This window comes from Podarcis pityusensis (assembly GCF_964106645.2).
Source record: "Podarcis pityusensis genome assembly, chromosome: 10".
NCBI lineage: Eukaryota > Metazoa > Chordata > Lepidosauria > Squamata > Lacertidae > Podarcis > Podarcis pityusensis.
Window position 1 is genome coordinate 53,540,971 of NC_138035.1, and position 18,673 is coordinate 53,559,643.

General features: G+C 42.1%; 1 protein-coding gene across 5 annotated transcripts in view; it reads right to left on the reverse strand.

The window, feature by feature from the left end:
* Window positions 1-18,673, reverse strand: part of DOCK4 (dedicator of cytokinesis 4) — a 249,605-nt gene that overhangs the window by 3,373 nt on the left and 227,559 nt on the right. For 2 of the 5 annotated variants that reach the window (XM_081022237.1, XM_081022239.1), the window contains 12 exons: window positions 17,262-17,348; window positions 15,006-15,182; window positions 13,752-13,835; window positions 11,934-12,053; window positions 11,497-11,618; window positions 10,452-10,572; window positions 7,995-8,076; window positions 7,670-7,779; window positions 6,582-6,749; window positions 3,963-4,035; window positions 2,689-2,802; window positions 824-885 (listed from right to left, as the gene is read on the reverse strand). In XM_081022237.1, the coding sequence (XP_080878363.1) occupies window positions 824-885; window positions 2,689-2,802; window positions 3,963-4,035; window positions 6,582-6,749; window positions 7,670-7,779; window positions 7,995-8,076; window positions 10,452-10,572; window positions 11,497-11,618; window positions 11,934-12,053; window positions 13,752-13,835; window positions 15,006-15,182; window positions 17,262-17,348 (1,320 nt within the window). The remainder of the gene's footprint in view (window positions 1-823; window positions 886-2,688; window positions 2,803-3,962; window positions 4,036-6,581; window positions 6,750-7,669; window positions 7,780-7,994; window positions 8,077-10,451; window positions 10,573-11,496; window positions 11,619-11,933; window positions 12,054-13,751; window positions 13,836-15,005; window positions 15,183-17,261; window positions 17,349-18,673) is intronic. The other 3 variants (XM_081022240.1, XM_081022241.1, XM_081022238.1) reach the window with 2 other exon arrangements.

Genomic DNA, 18,673 nt, shown 5'->3' on the forward strand with positions numbered 1-18,673 from the left:
AAAAAAAAAAAAAGAGGAGGTAGAGGAGGAAAGTATTTCTCTGAAGAATACATGCTAAATTATGGATAAACGTTCCTTCGCAACAAGTACTGGGTTCCGTGTGATATGGTGCACTGAAATTCTGCAGCTACCAGAAACGCAGGGCAGTTTTCTCATTTTGCACCTTCAAAACCAGAAGCTGAGCAGAGCTCTTGTTTATCACTACGTGCCCATTCGCTAGCAATGCTATAAAAGCCTCTAGAATTAATGGTAGCACTGTGCCCTCTAATGCCAGATATGAGTACTTTCACGACAAATCTGCAGTGTAATGCTGAATCTGCTTCCTAGAATTAAACCTTTTGACTTTTCAGATCTCAGAAATAGGCAGTGGCAATACAAGATAGGAGAAGCAATTCTGTATAACAATTGCCACTGCATATATCTTTCAAGAGAAGTAACAGTATTTGTAGGCATTGGGTATAAAATAAAAACACATGAGTTGTTCTGTGTTCACTCCAGCTTATGGCCGCTGTCTTCTGAAAGCATAGGACCAACTTGCTGCTACAGACACTGGCACAGTCATAACAATAAATAAACTATATGCTTATTTTTTTTATTTATTGCCTTGTAACCTAACCTCTCTAAGCTGTTTTAATAAAAAGGAAACACGAATGTGCTGGTTTCAAGGGCTAAGCTTTTATGATATGAGTTACCCTCAAAACATTAAGATTCTGAAGGCAATATGCATGCCAGAATATGTGTCAATATTACAAGGAGAAAAGAAAAGCATCGTATTGTAAACAGGAAGAAACACAAAATAGTTCAAATTCTATTTAGCCACTACCTTCATTGGTGATCTTCCAGCAGGAGAAGGGGAAACTGAGGTTAGGTGTCGAGGTGATGCTGCTAAAAAAAAGGGAGAATTTAACAGATTTGAGAATTCTATTGTAATGAGAATAATAATGAAGCTTAAAATGGACATTATATCAAAGCTTACACACGCGCATGGACACTAAGATAAAAATTTGGTGAATTATGACAGTGTTTGTGGGGGTGGTGTTTTTTACTCCCTTATTTTCCTCATTTCATGCTATTTTTTTCCTTTTTGTAGCAGCTTTTACCTTACTGACAGAATTATATAGTATGTATCTATTTATGTGTACGTGTTGCTTGATAATAACATTATGATGGTGAGTCATTATAGTCCACGTTCATCATTTACTTTCCTTTAAAAACAAACCTAGGCTTTGTCCTCAGACCCCGATGGAAGCAACTCCACAATGAAAGGATCTTGCCCCCTGCCTCCATTACCATAAAAGTCACCACCCCACAGTTCTTGCTTTTCGCCTTTGCAGCTCCAGACCGAGAGCACTGATAGAACTTTTCAACCCAAGGGCTTCTTTTATCTGCAAAAGCCCTCAAAGAATGGAGGAAAACACTTCCTCTTATTTCCCCCTCTCCAGTTGCACTGAGGACTCATAAAATACGTCTCCAGGCTGGAGGCACCAGGCTATCTCCAATAGCAACACAACATAAGCAACACAATTGTGTGTGCGTGTGTGGACAAACAGGTAGTTGAAAAAGAGCAGGCAGCGGCAAGAAATATGCAAACATTTTGCAAACATTGCAAAAACAAAGACAAAAAACTAGCCTGCAGGCCCTCTGGCAACATCCCTGTGCCTGTTTCCCACCTTCCTAGTCCCTTCCAGGTCCTTGAAAAATAACCTCTTCACAGTCTGCTTGCCTTGTCCCTCTTCAAGCCATCTATTGCTCTACTGGGCTGGGAACATTTGGCTGCTGGCTACCATGATCTCTTCTCATGGCGGGTCTCCTAGCCATGCAGCTCCTGGACCTACCCATCCTGGTTTCTCAGATGAAACCTGAGCTGAATTCAGCCTGTGGCACACCATTCCCTTGCCTGGGACTAGATAATGTTAACAGAGAAATCTGAGGGCTCCCCTGGACAAAAACCAAGGACACCAGCCAGGAATACCAGAGGAAAACAGCAGCCAGTAGGCTTGGTCTTTATTGAAGACTGTCGCGACAGCACTCCCACCTGCCACAAGGTGGAACAAGATGGAAGCCCCGAACAAAAGAGCCCCCAAACTTTTATTAGATGCTAATCCTCATGCTACACCCCCCAACTACATCACCCATACATCATGGTTACATCATGAAAGGGGAGGTCTGGTGGCAGTAATCTGAGCATCCTGGACCCTGCTCCATGGTTCTCCTTGCCCTCAACCAAACACCCATCAAGTATAACAAAAAAGATATTTACATTTCCCTGTTCCCAGCCAAGTTAATCACACCCTTTTGTCTTCATCTGGGTTTTTTATTTCTGAAATAGTTACCTGTCTGGCACTCAGGTATCAGGATGCCAAGGATTATCACTCAGGCAGAGGGGCTGCTGAGTAGCTGAGCTCACATGTCTATATGAATTTCTGAAGTTTTCCCAGTAAGCCAGTACATAGATACATTTATCAGTGAATTGTTACATTTGGTATTGTGCAGCAAAGGCCCTTTGAATAGATAGGAAGAAACTGTGATGAAGTGTTTTGTGGGGAAAACTCACAAAAGTCACAACAGCGATTGTGCTGATTTTGGTAGTGGGCTGCATGTACATGATATCTGCTGGAGGGTCAACCCCCCCACAACCTATACATAAATTCCTGCAACAATAAGAACAGTTGTGATGTATCCACATACCAGTTTGCGTGGGGCGTGGGGGCACAGGAGGAGACATAAGCTTTGCACTCTCTGACATGTTCCTGGCTTCCTTCCCGCTGTCCAGGCTCCAGCTGCTGGGAGTGCTGTTTACAGCTGGATAAAGATGACAAAAATCAGCACTGGTATTCTAAGCTGTCGAAAGTTAAACAACATATAAGCCAGTTTTTAAAAGTTGGCTACAAATTCTCGATTCAAGCCCCTAGAGCGAATTTACTCTGTAGCTTCCAGGTTAAGGGTTTTCTTTCAAGGACAGAGATTTCGGCCTCTCTTCTGCCTGAATCTGAAGGGAAGTTTTCTTTCTGCAGTTTCTCTTACTGCACATGACTGTGGCATTTTGGGAAAGTCTTGCTTTTAGCACTATTGCTTCTTTTCTCTCTTACATTCTGGGAAGTTTTTGCCTCTGCACATAAGTCTGAGAATGTTCTGAACAGTTCCCATTGAGTTCATGAAACAGTGTATCCTGACCTGTTCTTAATGCATTGCTGACCACATTTACAGAACGTGATTGTTGTATTCCTTCATGTTATGTTCTCTCAATATTAATCTTTAGTTATAATTTAATTAGGAGGTTTCATGCCTGTCTAGTTCCAGCTCCGTTCCCAGTCTTTAATCTATCAGTGATTGATGTTATATGTAATTCCCGCCTTGTACCTATGTTAACCAATCAGCAACAGTTTGCTTTGTGTTTGTATCAACCAATCAGCCACAAGCACACCTGTGGCAATGTTTGTAATATTCAATAAAAGAGAGTTCCCGGGGCTTGCCCGGGCAGACGTCTCTCCTTTGACACCCACCACTCGTCTGTCGTGATTTCAACCCAACATGAATCTACTGAGGAAGCCATTGTTTCACATTTTATTTAGACTCACTATTTCATCTTAACTGAACACCACTGTGGTATTTAACTGCAATATATATAGTGCTGAATGCAAAATTGATTACAATCGTGTATATACCTATTAGGCAGTATCTGAATAAATCATACTTATGAAATCAATAAAAATCAATCCATTAGCTTATAATCATGACTAAGTTACAGTAAGTCCTTCATTTCAATGGGTCTCCTATGAAGATGACTAAATGGGGTGTCACCCATTATATATATTATATTACATTATAACTCTACATTGTATATTATTTCTGCTTGACAACTTTTTATTATTGTACATTGCTTTACTTTTTTCTTATGAGAGCCACCACAGATATTTTACAGAAAGGTAAGATATGAACGTCAAAATAATTAAAATGCTTACCTTTCTCAGGACCAGACAAATTAGGATCGCTTCGGGGCAAAGCACCATCTCCAATGTGATTGAACAAAATTCTCTAAAAAATCACAACATTTTTATGACAGCATTTTTATTAAACCTTTAGATGTTTGCAAATATAAAATTAAATTTGGGAATAAATTATCTTTAAAAAAACCCCAGACTAAAGCATGATTGATATGGATTTTCTTTAATTATGAGTCCTAAGAGGACAGCTATAAGACAAAAAACAGAGTAATTTAATTTAAATACCATGTACAAAAACAAAGGTCAGCTCTTTCTGTATTGAAAAACAAGGGATAATTAATCTGCAGAAGGGCTATGAATTGAACAGTGAAAAAATAAGGCATTCCCAAGGCTTGCTTTTTTAAAACCAGTGGAAGCTAAAATACTTCAGATAACATTCAAATTCAACTGCAGAAACTCTTGAGATCTTAAAAAATATGAAAAGAGCTTCCTTGTTTTGGGGGGAGGGTCCTGCCTCTACTTAATAAAATATATATCTGATATTATCTGGGCAAATCCTATTTATACAACCACACTTGACTCATGTGTAAGACACCATTTTTCTAACCACTCAATGATACTGGGATTTTCTTAAGGACAGTTAGTAAAGGATATATTATATAATAATTACTATATGTCATTAAGAACCTGTTAGCAAAAGTCAACTGGATGAATTTATAATCTCCTCTGAAAATGATAGTTTGATAGTAATACAGATGCAATCATCAGATAAACCATTTAGACCAAGTTTGTGAAGGCAACAAAACAGAGTTTATTCTAGAATATAAAGTAACATCATTTAGTCACTATACAAAAAATCCCAAGGCAGTTCCTACATCTCCCTCCAAGGGCAATTACTGATTATATACAGGAAGTGAGGCAAAGATGTACAAATGAAGTCTGAGTGAAGGTATGCACTTAAATTGAAGACTATAAGGTAGGTTTAGATGTTTATATAGAAATAACATTAGTAGGTCCTGAAAGAGCTAGTGAAAAGGAAGAAAGCACCCATAAGGTCATTGGATGTGAATGCTAAACTACCAGTAATTTCCAATTTACAATGCAAGAGCCTAAATACTGGTTAAGCAAATGGGTCAAAATCAAGGTTAGCAAATGCAACATTTGCAAGAGCTTTGGATCTTTTCTGTGGGAGAGTATATAGGGACCAGTCAAGGAACCAAAGTCACTGATAGATTAGCGGAAGCAAACTCATAAGACAAGAACTGCCAGATATCCAAGGCAAACAATACATTCACGAGAACAGGGAATCGTGGGGTACTTGCGAAGAAAGAAAAGGGGGAAAAGTGTGGCAACTACAATGAAGCTAGAGCAGACAGTAAGAGTATGCAAAGCTTTATCACTAAAAACATCGACATGCAGACACGTCAATTAGAAGATGGAGAATAAGCATGACAGGTCATGACAGCGCAGCCAACAGCCATATTCTCAGAACAGGAAACGATCAGACCGCCTTTCTGACCAGCCAAATGTGTCAGCAACTCGGTCTAACAGGCCAGCCTGTGAATTTGTTAAAAATGGCCAAATCTGAGTAGCGGCGGTAAAATATGGAAATAGTTTGACTATAGCCCATGTTGTACCACCATTGTGTCCCATATTTACTAAATTCACCCCTTACAAAAACGAGGCACGTCGTTACCAAATAATGATTTTGTCCTGGTGTTGTGACATAGGGAAGTACAGCAAAAGGCAAGCAGCATGGAAAGGAACCATACAAATGGGCAGATTCCTGATCAGCCACCCTGAGCATGAAGAAAGCTAGAATGATAGACTTGTCGCCCAAGTCTGGTCACCGCTGTCAAGTGCTCTTAGTGAGGTTTCTATGGTCTGAAATGAATTACTGAAACTTCCAGGTCTGTTGTTTTTATTCTCCTGAGGCAAATGACCACTTGGATCTCAATATCCAGTGCTTTCTCTTATGTGGGTAAAAAAGGTAAAGAGACCCCTGGCCATTAGGTCCAGTCGTGGCCGACTCTGGGGTTGCGGCGCTCATCTTGCTTTATTGGCCGAGGGAGCCGGTGTACAGCTTCCGGGTCATGTGACCAGCATGACTAAGCTGCTTCTGGTGAACCAGAGCAGCACACTGAAACGCCGTTTACCTTCCCGCCGGAGCGGTACCTATTTATCTACTTGCACTTTGACGTGCTTTCAAACTGCTAGGTTGGCAGGAGCAGGGACCGAGCAACGGGAGCTCACCCCGTCGTGGGGATTCGAACCGCCGACCTTCTGACTGGCAAGTCCTAGGCTCTGTGGTTTAACCCACAGCGCCACCTGCGTCCCTTCTTATGTGGGTAGGTGGACCCAATTCTGAATGTGAGGCTACAGGGGAACTGCTATTGCCTCCAGCAATGACTTGGTGAACTGTGACAAAGCAGTAGGCCATTTCTCCCACCCCATATCCATGTCTCTAGTGATAGCCCAGAAGTCCCTTCTATGGTGATGTTCTATAGCACAGGGCCACCACAAGAAAATGTCCTTCTCTTTGATTTAGTTTAAAGAGGTGACAGAGAAAAGGAACTGCTTGAGTCGTTATCTGCATAATGTTTGCATGAGAAATAGGTGGGGGTTTTTTCTACTTACCCTGTCGGGGGCTACACAGGTTGTTGACAGATTGTGAGACTTCCCTGTCAGGTAAGCCTCTGGGTGAGCAGATACTGGGCATATGTGCTCCTCAGGCTCCTTTGGTGAATCTCGGATGCATCGCGGAATAGAGGCCTCATTCCACTTGGCAAAGCAAGGGTTTGCAGGCTGGGAGCAAAAATGGTACAGTTCTTTCTTTGTGGCATGCACCAAAAGCCACTTTAACACAAGAACATTCCTCCAGGGGCCCATTTCCTGCCCTGGCTGCTCCAGCGGATGATAGAAAAGTTTAGGCTGATTCAAAAATAATGTTTGCTGTTGCTGAGTAAATGTCAGCTACAATGGCAACCAGCAAGTCATAACAAGACTAGAGGAGATCACATTATAGAACGACAGAGGAACTATTAAGCAAGAGCTTCCTATCGGAGAAAATGAATTACAAAGACCCAAGGGACGTTCGTTTCTGAAGATCCTTTGAAACTGCAATAATGTTCTACCAACAGAGCCAAAACTCCACAAATCATAGGAAACCTGCTCCAAGGTTTCCCCAAGTCTCAGCATGAGAACTACATTGTTAATAGCATGGTGTGGTGATGGAATGGTCTACAGAGGTTTTCAAGAAATATGCCAAGGGTAAATGTGATCGTTAAAAAGAATGGCTGTCAATTATAAATCGCATTATGTAAATGGAAAACGGTAGGTACTTTGACCTCATGTTACAAGAACTTCCTATGTAAAGGAGTCTGCCCTGCTTTAGATGATAAAACAGTGACACTAAAGGAGAAAACAGAAACAAAAATCCTGGGCTTTCTTCATTCACAACACTTCTCTGCTATTCTTCAAGAAACTGCCATAATGAATCAAGCTAAGAAATTTAGGAGCTGAATTATTACTTACCCTAAAAGTAAACATCTAAGCATTATCATCTGATGAGGAAGATCAACAATGCTCAAAAGATCTACTGTATCTTTTACATGCACAAAAAGTAACCTGTTTGAATTCGGTAGGTAGGTCAATATCATTTCTGCCCCGCAGAAGCTCACATGAGGGGCGACTGCCCTGTCAAAGTCACCCTTAGCAATGCCTACCTGTGAAGACTCAGCAGGATTTGGGTAAATGGCACTACAAGGCCTCTCCCTTGGAGACAAACAAGAATTTTCTCTGGAATGTTTAAGCTTGTCAGACAACAGAGGCGAGCCTGGAACAAAAGAGAAACCTGCAGATTCAGTACAGTTCTCCTGACCTTCAGTTTGGTGTATTATTCTGGTGAGGCCACAATGGACAGAGACTCTACAGTATCTTGCCTCGCACTGCAGAACTGCAAATGGTGTGATCGAGAAATGGGTTGCATTAAAATCATTTAGTAGTGCCCAGAAAGCTTCTGGAAGGAACTTTAGGTAATGAAGCACTAACCTCTGGCACTGGATGGAGCAGAGCTGGTCACATTAGGTGAAGCTGAATGAGTGGAACTCAGGCTTGAGGTAGATGGACTTGGCTGGAAATACAAGAGTCACAATATCTCAATGTCCTCATCATGTGACATGATGATAAACAGGTGAACAACAACATGATCTGATTCATGGTATGGTAGATTATGGAGAGGCTCAACATACAGGATCCAAGGCTTGACTTATTTAACAAATGATAAATTGCAGCAAATATATGATTGGGTGTTAAGCTGGTGACTGATGGTGCAATCCTGTGCATGTTTACTGAGAAGGTTTCAAAGGGATGTACCCAAATGTACTTGGTTGCAGCTGAAATTCACTTCTCATCCCAAAACCATAACCTCATCTTTTTGCACCATTTATTGCCTTTACAAACCATACAGTAAACCTAGTAACTTTGTGTGTCAGGATTAACAGTGAGCCTTTTTTGTGTGATAGGAAGGAACATGGAAAGGCAGCAAACAATCAGAAACATTAACAAATGTACTCAACCTTTAAAGAATATTTTATTTACAGAAAAAATATTCTCATCTTGCACTTGCCACCCTAAATAAAACTAGCAAATTGGTCCATAATGAAATACTAAAAATGAAAAAATGTGTTTTTGAATGTTATCCATAGAAAATTATTTCTGGTTGCTAAACTGATGACCCTTGGGATCCTTTCCAACTCTATGATCCCTTTGTTTTCTTATGCCCATTCCACTTCTCCAAGGGGTACAGCCCTTACCCGGCTTTAGTTTCCTTTGGAAGTTCACTGGAGACTCGTGGCCTAGTTAAATATTTGAATTTATTTACCAAATACTGTACACAGGTTGAGTACAAGTGATGCACAGCTTCAACACTCAAACACCCAAAAGTTCACTACTTCCACATCAGATATCCAGAAAAAGCAGCTGGCACACCAAAATGTTGCTAGGTTACAGGATCCATAAACTAGGGGTGTTCAAAAGTTGTGGATGGACTCTGAATCATGAACTGAAGTGGGGTTACTTCAGAAAGATTTGAGGATTGCCCAAGTGAGAGAGAGATCCCTGAACCAAAGTGGGGATCTTTGAAGTACTTTGGAGAGTCAGATTTATTTATTTATTTTTAAAAAAGATGAACAACGTTCCTCTAAAAACTGAAACGTCTCTCCCCATATTTACCGTACAAGAAAAACGCCAGGGTGGAGAGAGGGATACGACCTGTTTTGTGACTGATCTATTTTGAAGGAATTGTTATCCAAGGTTCTCCAGTCTCCGTGTTTTGGGAAGGGGTGTTGATGTAATGGATTGTGTCTGTGCCAGCTTTGCATTTATCTTAATACATTTATCTGTATCAAGAACTAATGGCTAAAAAAATAGATCCTGCTGAAATACATCACTAGAATATCCTGAGCTATCAACACTCCTTTGTCAGCTCCAAGACTCTGTCCAGGTATTGCCTCAGAATAATCACAGAAATCTGATAGGAAACCTATAAGAATATCTTCTCTTAAAAGTGGAATATGAGGGCAAATAATCTCCAAAGAGACCCGGAACTATGTGTGACAATATTTTAAATGGCTCTGCAGTTTGTTGTCATGGATTAACATGGCTTATCACCCCACTCCCAATGAAGAGAGTAAAGGTAAAGGGACCCCTGACCATTAGGTCCAGTCGTGACCGACTCTGGGGTTGCGGCGCTCATCTCGCTTTATTGGCCAAGGGAGCCAGCGTACAGCTTCCGGGTCATGAGGCCAGCATGACTAAGCCGCTTCTTAAGCCGTTTACCTTCCCGCTGGAGTAGTACCGATTTATCTACTTGCACTTTGACGTGCTTTCGAACTGCTAGGTTGGCAGGATCAGGGACTGAGCAATGGGAGCTCACCCCGTCACGGGGATTCGAACCGCAACCTTCTGATCGGCAAGCCCTAGGCTCTGTGGTTTAACCCACAGCGCCACCCGCATCCCACAATGAAGAGAGTACAGTAAGACCAAACCTTGATGCTAATATATTTAAGATCCTCTTCTTGAATATGGAGTCTGCATGACAAAGGGCAGTTGGAGACTGAACCTTGTGGGCTTCACCCTTAAGTGAAGAACAGCTTTTATCTGGAGATTTGCCAAAGGCAGAGCTAGAGCTTTCCCCCCAGCACTTACTGAATGATTAGTCTTTGTTTGTCAGGATTATAAAATAAAAAGGGTATTTTAAATCAATAAATCAATATTTATATTGCAATGGGGATTGATAGTTTCAAGCTTTATTTCTAATCCTGAGCTGATTAAATTGGATGTGCTAGAAGTGCAAATAAAAATAATGAAATAAATCTTGTAGCATCCTCAGCATCTGCTGTTTCCCTCCGTACCCCTTAAAAATAGTACCCCCAACCTCCCAAAACTAGAAAAGTCCTCAGAAAGATATAAACTGATCCAGTTGTAGACGAAGGGAACATTTTGTACCTGCATGTTGAAAACTTCATCGGAGCTTTCAGACTGTCCAGTTATATTGCTGACCTCTGCAGAGGCTTGAGAGGACAATGATGAGGAAGAGTATCTGTTGACAGCTGGGTAACTTAAGGGGCTGTTACAAAGAAGAAAACAAGTTTTCATCCACTCTGATCCTTTATCAGTTTGTCATATAGCGCACGCACGCACGAGCGCACACACACATATCATACAACTAAGCCACACGACCTTCCCCCCCAAAAAAAATAATCCTGGAAACTGTAGTTTGTTAAAGGTGCTAGGAATTGCAGCTCTGTGAGGGGTGAACTGCAACTCGCATGATACTTTGAGGGAAGCCATGTGCTTTAAACGTACGGTGTGTACTCAGCCAATGTGTCAGCACTCAAGACTGCTTTTCCGCATGCTGGTATTGGACTTTAATGCGGATCCACATATTCTTTAGGATGGTTTTTTAAAAACACAAAAAACCACAACTGACCATGAGAATGTTGTGGGTCAATAACAGCAGCTCATCCTACAGTAGAGAAAGGAGGGAACCTACAGGCCTCCAGGTGTTGTTGGACTACAGTTCCCATAATCCCTAGCCACTGGCAATCCTGCCTGGGCCTGGTGGACTCCAAGAGGACATGGGAGGCCTTCAGGTTCCCCATCCGTATCGTAGAGCAGGGTTTCCCAAACTTGGGTCTCCAGCTGTTTTTAGACTACAGCTGCCATCACCCCTGACCACTGGTCCTGCCAGCTAGGGATAATGAGTGTTGCCCTAGAGTGTTGCAAAACTGTAAGACTAATGGGATTATCCAATTTGTGCCCTAAAACAGTTTCTCCGTTACTTCAAGCTTTCTGCCCTCCATTACAAATGCCTGCCCAACTTTATTTTTATGAATACCTTTAAATGAAGGAATCACTATAACCTCCCTTGGCAGCTGGTGTTATTATTATTTTTTTCTATTTCAAGATTCTCCAACTTTGGTGAGCATTTGTCCGCTTGTATAAACATGTACAAATATTGGAAACACGGAACTCCACTTTTTCCACTTACCTGCGTCTGGGAATCACTCTGACACCATCTGGACTCATAGAAACTGGGATTGAATTTCTAGAGATGCGGGGGCTTCCGTTCGGAAAGTGAATTGGACTGGCCTGGATGCATGCAGCAAATTCCTAAGTATACATTTAAATTTAAAATATTAGGGACCAGGATAATTTTTTTAAGGGCATACTTTGCTGTTTTGAAGACAACTTTTATATATGGCAAGTATCTTGTAAAAAAAAGAATATATAAACTATAAACTAAGGAAATTAGATTTTTCTTTTTTAATGCCCCCCCTCCACAGTATGCATTTATTTTTCTTTGAAACAGGAAGGTATAAATTACAGTGATGCAATATAGGCCTACAACCAGAAGATGTCACTGTCTGTTGCTTAATAAATATACTATGTACAACCTAAGGGCCTTTCATCATGAATTGCACATACCTGTATTCCCAAACTTGATTTCATCACAAAGAACTGATCCACTAGTTTTTTATGTAAAGGTCTCATATCTTGAGGGACAAACTTCTCATGCACAGCTAAGCCAAATTCCAGAATCTGGGCCTTCACACAACAAAGGGAGAATGATTATTAGTATTTGTCTTCATATGTATCTTTGCTATGACAGCAATTTCTAATCATGTACAGTATCGTCAAATCTTGGGTGAGCACCTCCTTCCCTCAGCCTGGGCATAGAAAATGGGTCGAGGATGGGTATTCCAGCATGACAATGACCCAAAACACACGGCCAAGGCAACAAAGGAGTGGCTCAAGAAGAAGCATATTAAGGTCCTGGAGTGGCCTAGCCAGTCTCCAGACCTTAATCCCATCAAAAATCTGTGGAGGGAGCTGAAGGTTCGAGTAGCTACACATCAACCTCGAAATCTTACTGACTTGGAGAGGATCTGCAAAGAGGAGTGGGACAAAATTCCTCTTGAGATGTGTGCAAACCTAGTGGCCACCTACAAGAAACGTCTTTCTCTGTAATTGACAACAAGGGTTTTGCTACCAAGTACTAAGTCAACTTTTGCAAAGGGATCAAATACTTATTTCACTCATTATAATGCACATCAATCGCTGACTTTTGTCTTCTGGGTTTCTGGGGGTTTTCCTGTTGTTATTCTGTCTCTCGCAGCTACAATAAACCTACCATTAAAATTATGGACTGGTCATTTCTTTGTCAGAGGGCAAACGGGCAAATTTAGCAGGGGATCAAATATCCCCCCCCCCAAACTCCATAATTGGTACTGTCAACTATTCAGGCAACTATGAAGCTAAGGAAGTTCAGATGCCATGATATTATGTAAGGTGACCATTATTTATGGTGACTTGGGTAAACCACAGTGAACTCTCCCTCCTCATTCTCCATCCTTATAGCTATGAAGAAATTGGAATATTTCGCTTCCATTTTTTAATGAAGCATAGTTTTATTAACCACCATAAACTATGACTAATTTTAACTATGGTTTGTTGAAACAAGCCAGCTTCATAACTCACTGCTGGATTCAATCCCAAACTGTAGTTAATCAAAAAGAGAAGCAAAAACTCCTGTTTCCTTCTCATGACTACGCTGGAGGAAGTCACTGTGACTTGCTCCCATCACAATAAACTATGGCTTATGCCCAAACCAGCACACTGTTGGATACGGAATAACATAGTTCTGCATACATAGATCTTTGCCACTACGCCAAGAGCAATCCTTGTGGGCTGCTGGAGCCAGCTGTAAGCATACGGCATACATTTCAAAAGCTATTCCAAGAAATTAAATCCCGCTGGAAATATGGACATTTAAAGGGCAGTGAACTGCAAAAGACATAGCTGCTAGACTGCATAATTCATCTCCACTTTTAAGGAGACTCAGAATTAATACCGCAAAGTAATCTTAAGATTTTAAAAAAACCACCCTTGTTTCTGATCCCCTTCATTCCCTGTTTTAAGCCAGATGGAATCCTTCCTACAGTACATTTCAAGCAGCACATTATTAAAATATATGCAGACAGTCACGTGGCAAAGTTCTGCCTGTCACCCACTCTTCAGTTTAGGCTGCTCTGCCAAAAACAAGAGAAATAGCAGTTTTAAAAGATCAGAGGAATGATGTTAACAACACTTAGCTTGCTCACTCGCCCTTAGCATTGCCATCTGAACATCAGTTCTACAAATCCCAGAGCCCTCTGAAAAGCAGAATGTTGCCTTGTTGTGCTTTTTCCTGGGTTCATGTCAATTTCAACAGACAGCACATGGCTTGCTTGGGTTCCCCTTTACCTGCTCAAGCATAAGTTCCCTCAAGCATGCGATCTTCTCTCCATCCTCTGGGTGGTTCAAGATATATTCCTTCACAAAGAATGCCTGAGCAGAATATAATTGTAGCACAGGGTCTACATGTTAGTTCAAAGTACATCGTGTTTACAAGAGTTTCCATCCAAACCCAGTCCTCCCGACAGCAGCCTGCCACCTCCTTAAACTGCATTTCAGCTCAAAAGAGCAATGCAGGTTCACGGTCAGTTCATTTCAACGGTAATACATGTTTGCAAGGTATTATTGTTACCGTGCTGTGACTCACTCACTTCTACATCTAACGGTGCATAAGCAGCTGCCTGTCACCTTGAACCAAGGTTCTCTGATGAACATTGCCTTAATAAAATGTGTCAATTTCCATTCCGTGTTAATCAGCATGTCTGCAAAACCAAGGAAGGGTCCTGCAGCACTTTAAAGTTGAACACATCTATTATGGCACAAGGTTTTGTGGTTTTAATAAATTGCTGGTAACTGTCATATGGGTTGCATCCAACTGAGTTTTTCTTAGAGCAGGCACATTGAATTTAATGGTCTTGATGTATCTATTTATTTCAATAGGACTTCTCTGAGTATGACTGTTTATCTAGATCAGGGGTAGGCAACCTAAGGCCCGTGGGCCGGATACGGCCCAATCACCTTCTCAATCCGGCCCACGGACGGTCTGGAAATCAGCGTGTTTTTACATGAGTAGAATGTGTCCTTTTATTTAAAATGCATCTCTGGGTTATTTGTGGGGGCTGCCTGGTGTTTTTACAGAAGTAGAATGTATGCTTTTATTTAAAATGCATCTCTGGCTTATTTGTGGGGCATAGGAATTCATTCAATTCCCCCCCCCCCCAAAAAAAAAATATAAAATGGATCTCTGGCTTATTTGTGGGGCATAGGAATTCATTCAATTCCCCCCCCCCCCAAAAAAAAATATAGTCTGGCTCACCACATGGTCTGAGGGATGATGGACCAGCCCACAGGTGAAAAAGGTTGCTGACCCCTGATCTAGATACAGTCCCCAAGTACTGGGATTGTATCTGGGAAGAAGGGCTGGATAAAATGGTGATAAATGCTATCTCAGCCTACATAGTCAATCAGATTTCTAAACAGTCCCAATTAGTGTGACAGATAGGATTAAGTTAAATATTATTATATAGCTAAGTAAGATGGAGCAGAGGGGTTTTAAATAAGAATACACCTTAACCCCCAGCACTTTAGGTAAGAAGGACGTACCTCTTGGTACCTGGTGACTCCACCGTTCACCGCTGCATCAATGACCCCATTCAAACACATTGTGAGGGGGTTGATGTTCTGCATCTGTCGAGTCTGACACTGACTGATCAGTGTCCTCAGCTGTTGGTTTTTATTTTCCAGCACTTCAATAGCATTCTCCAAGGGGCTCATTTCCACCTGAAAACCATCAACAGCAACGCATCTGCTTATTTGACACAGACTTAGCAGCTCCTTTGCAACTGCCGACAGCTTTGACAACCTCATCTCTGATGTGCTATTCTGACTGAAGAGAAATTAAGCACCACCCCACTTCCAAGTGATGTTCTGGAAAGCTTGAGGATATGTAGAGTGTCGGGTGAAATCTGTGACCAAACTTACAAGAGGTGTTAAAGCTACTATATAGTGCTATTTATTTAGCCCTGCACCTCAGCTAAAAGCAGCATGGAAGAGATATCATAACTATACATGCCATGTATTTGTTGTAGTGGTTTAGAACTAAATCTTTATACGCAATGACTATAGCTATAAGATTTCTATATTTACATTTCTGTTAAATGCACTTGGTTAATGTTTATTCACATTCAGAAATAATTCTATAACAATCTCTTTATTTCTCCCTCTCTCTGTCTCTTTCATGGGATGAGCTTCTATCCAGTTTTAGCAGTTCCCAGGATATGGTCCCAGAGCATTGTGTACCCAAGGCAGATATGACCACCATTTTGCTTAAATTAAGCAGATCTGATCAGTGCCTACATGGGAGACCTTCTGGGGACCACATTTATGTCATTTTGGGTTTGATGGGTGAAGAGGAGTGGAATATAAATGGAAGAAAAGAAATAATTTCTGCACTGAGTTCGTTCACTCCCCACCCCCAAATACCATACCATACCATACCATTTCATTTGCTATTTGTTATTATCTAACTAATTTAATTTACAACAGTGCCAGAGGGGGATGGTCAACTAGATAGGAGGGATAATTTTATTTGGCCAGCAAATAAACCAATCTAATTTGCACTGAGTGGACTAATACACAGACTGGAAAGTACTTTTCTGTTTGTAAGACTTGGTTTTTTTCTTTTAAAATTATGCTAAAAAGTGGGGGTTGTCTTATACATGGATAGTGCATAGGGTAGACATTTAATTGGTTGCTACCATGGCAGTCAGTGACTATTGGGTGTGGTATTGGATCCTGCATCAAAGGCTGGTGTTGATTGGCTGATGTTGTGGCAATTGGGTGGGCAATTTGCAGCTTCTGGTGGCAAGGGGTCAGAGAAGCGAATTTAGCACCGCATGCAGGAGAGCGATTTTTTGGGGGGGGACCCAAAAAAGCTCAACAACCCTGTGCAATCCCCCCAAAAATCTCAACAACTCTGAGGCCTCCCCCCCCCCATTTTCTTAAATTTGAGTTCCCAAATATAGGGGGTGTCATATACATGGGGGCGTCTTATACACGGAAAAATACGGTAATTGTTCTTCAGATTTTCCTCTTTGAATTGTTGTCACATAGTTCTTTGCTCACAAATGTGCCTAAAGCATATTTTCTTTGAGATAAAACGCATTTGCACTGATGTAAAATACGCATCTAAATATCCTGTGAGGAATAATAATAATAATAATAATAATAATAATAATAATAAACCTTTATTGTCACTACACCACCTGTGTGCAGTGAAATTAAACGACCCCCCCCCCAATACATTCAGTCTTGTTCCCGCTCTGTGTGCTTGTCAGAAGTCAATTACACCACTATTTTTTCCCATTCAGCAGCCTAACAGCCACGGATAAAAACTGTTCTTTAACCTGTTGGTGCGGCTGACTATACTTCTGTATCTCCTGCCTGAAGGTAGGAGATTAAAGAAGTGCTGGCCAGGGTGTGAGTCATCCCTAAGAATCTTCCTCGCTCTCCTGAGGGAGCGGTCTCCTGCGATGCCATCTAGCAAACTCAGAGGATAGCCCATGATGTCATGTGCTGTATTCACCACCCTCTGTAAGGACTTCCTGTCCGTGGCTGTCAAACCAGCATACCACACTGTTATACAGTATGAAAGGACACTTTCTATTGTGGCCCGGTAGAAGGAGATCATCAATACCGATGAAAGTAACTTGGTTTTTAAATAATAAATAAATCACAGATGAATATAGAAACCGGACAGAATTAACACGTACAAAATTCGCATGGAGGGGCTACAGACTGATACATCTATCACTATGGTCAGGACCCAAAATGACGAGGGTAAATTCAATCCATACTCACTACTTCGCGCTTCTCCACTTCAAACCAACGTGAAATCCCAGGCAAGCTCTGCACCAAGATCAGTGTGGTTCTCTCCACCCACAAACTCTGAAACAAAGGAACGTTAATTACACAGCAGCCCAAATTCCTTACCCGCTATTCTGGAGTGGGTGTGGGTGGAGGACAGGTGCTACGCTACCCAGCCTGGACCTAAATCTGCTGGTCTCTGCTGCCAGCAGAGGAGCCCCGCCAACAAGGGGCACTCCAAAGCATCAGCCCAAGTGGTGGGCAGAAGAGACCACGCGTGGTTCCCCTGCCAGAAACAGCCAGCAGAACCCTCCACCCCACCCCAAAAAATGGGTTGGGGAAGTACAGGGCTGGGTCAGCACAGGATATGCTGGATCCTGAAGTAGATCTGCTACCACAGCACATGATGGCAGTGGGCCTGATTCAGACCTCTCTATTGCACCCAGTCTGGAAGGTGACATAGCATTTCCCCCTTGGCCCTTCCTTTCTACCTGTGCAGCATGAATAGAAAAGGACACGGGTGGTGCTGTGGGTTAAACCACAGAGCCTAGGACTTGCTGATCAGAAGGTCAGCGGTTCGAATCTCCGCAACGGGGTGAGCTCCCATTGCTCGGTCCCTGCTCCTGCCAACCTAGCAGTTCGAAAGCACGTCAAAGTGCAAGTAGATAAATAGGTACCGCTCCGGCGGGAAGGTAAACGGCGTTACCATGCACTGCTCTGGTTCGCCAGAAGCGGCTTGGTCATGCTGGCCACATGACCTGGAAGATGTACGCCGGCTCCCTCGGGCGAGATGAGCGCTGCAACCCCAGCGTCAGTCACAACTGGACCTAATGGTCAGGGGTCCCTTTACCTTTACTTTACATCAGTGACTCCATTAAACTCTGTCACCGCTAGCCAGGGGATTTGGTCTTTCTCTTCTTAATCAGACTGCTTCCATTAGCAGCACTAATCCCATTCAGGGGTGGGTCTCCTTTTACTGAATTTGTTGCCACTTCACGGCATATTAGTTTCCCATCCACAGGTCAACCGACATACGTAGAGAAACTAACACCCTAAAGTCCTCTACAATTTAGGTCCAACCATCAGACAATCGGAAGAATGTGCACGGCTCTTTTCAAGTTTATCTAGGCAAATATTGCAACAGGAGCTTTGCTGAGACATGGTATAGGAAAGGGGTATAAAACAAGGCTCTTGCTTCTTATACTAAGAGGAGGAGGACGTGAAGAGTATTGAACTAGAGCCTGGGAAAACAGGGGTTAAATCCCCACTCAGCCCTGGAAATTGGTCAGGAGTCAAAATCCTCATATGGCCATGAAGCTGACTGGGTGATCTTAGGCCAGTCACCAACCTTCCTCACAGGATTGAAATGGAGCTGAAGTGGGCAGCCATATACACCACCTCAAGCT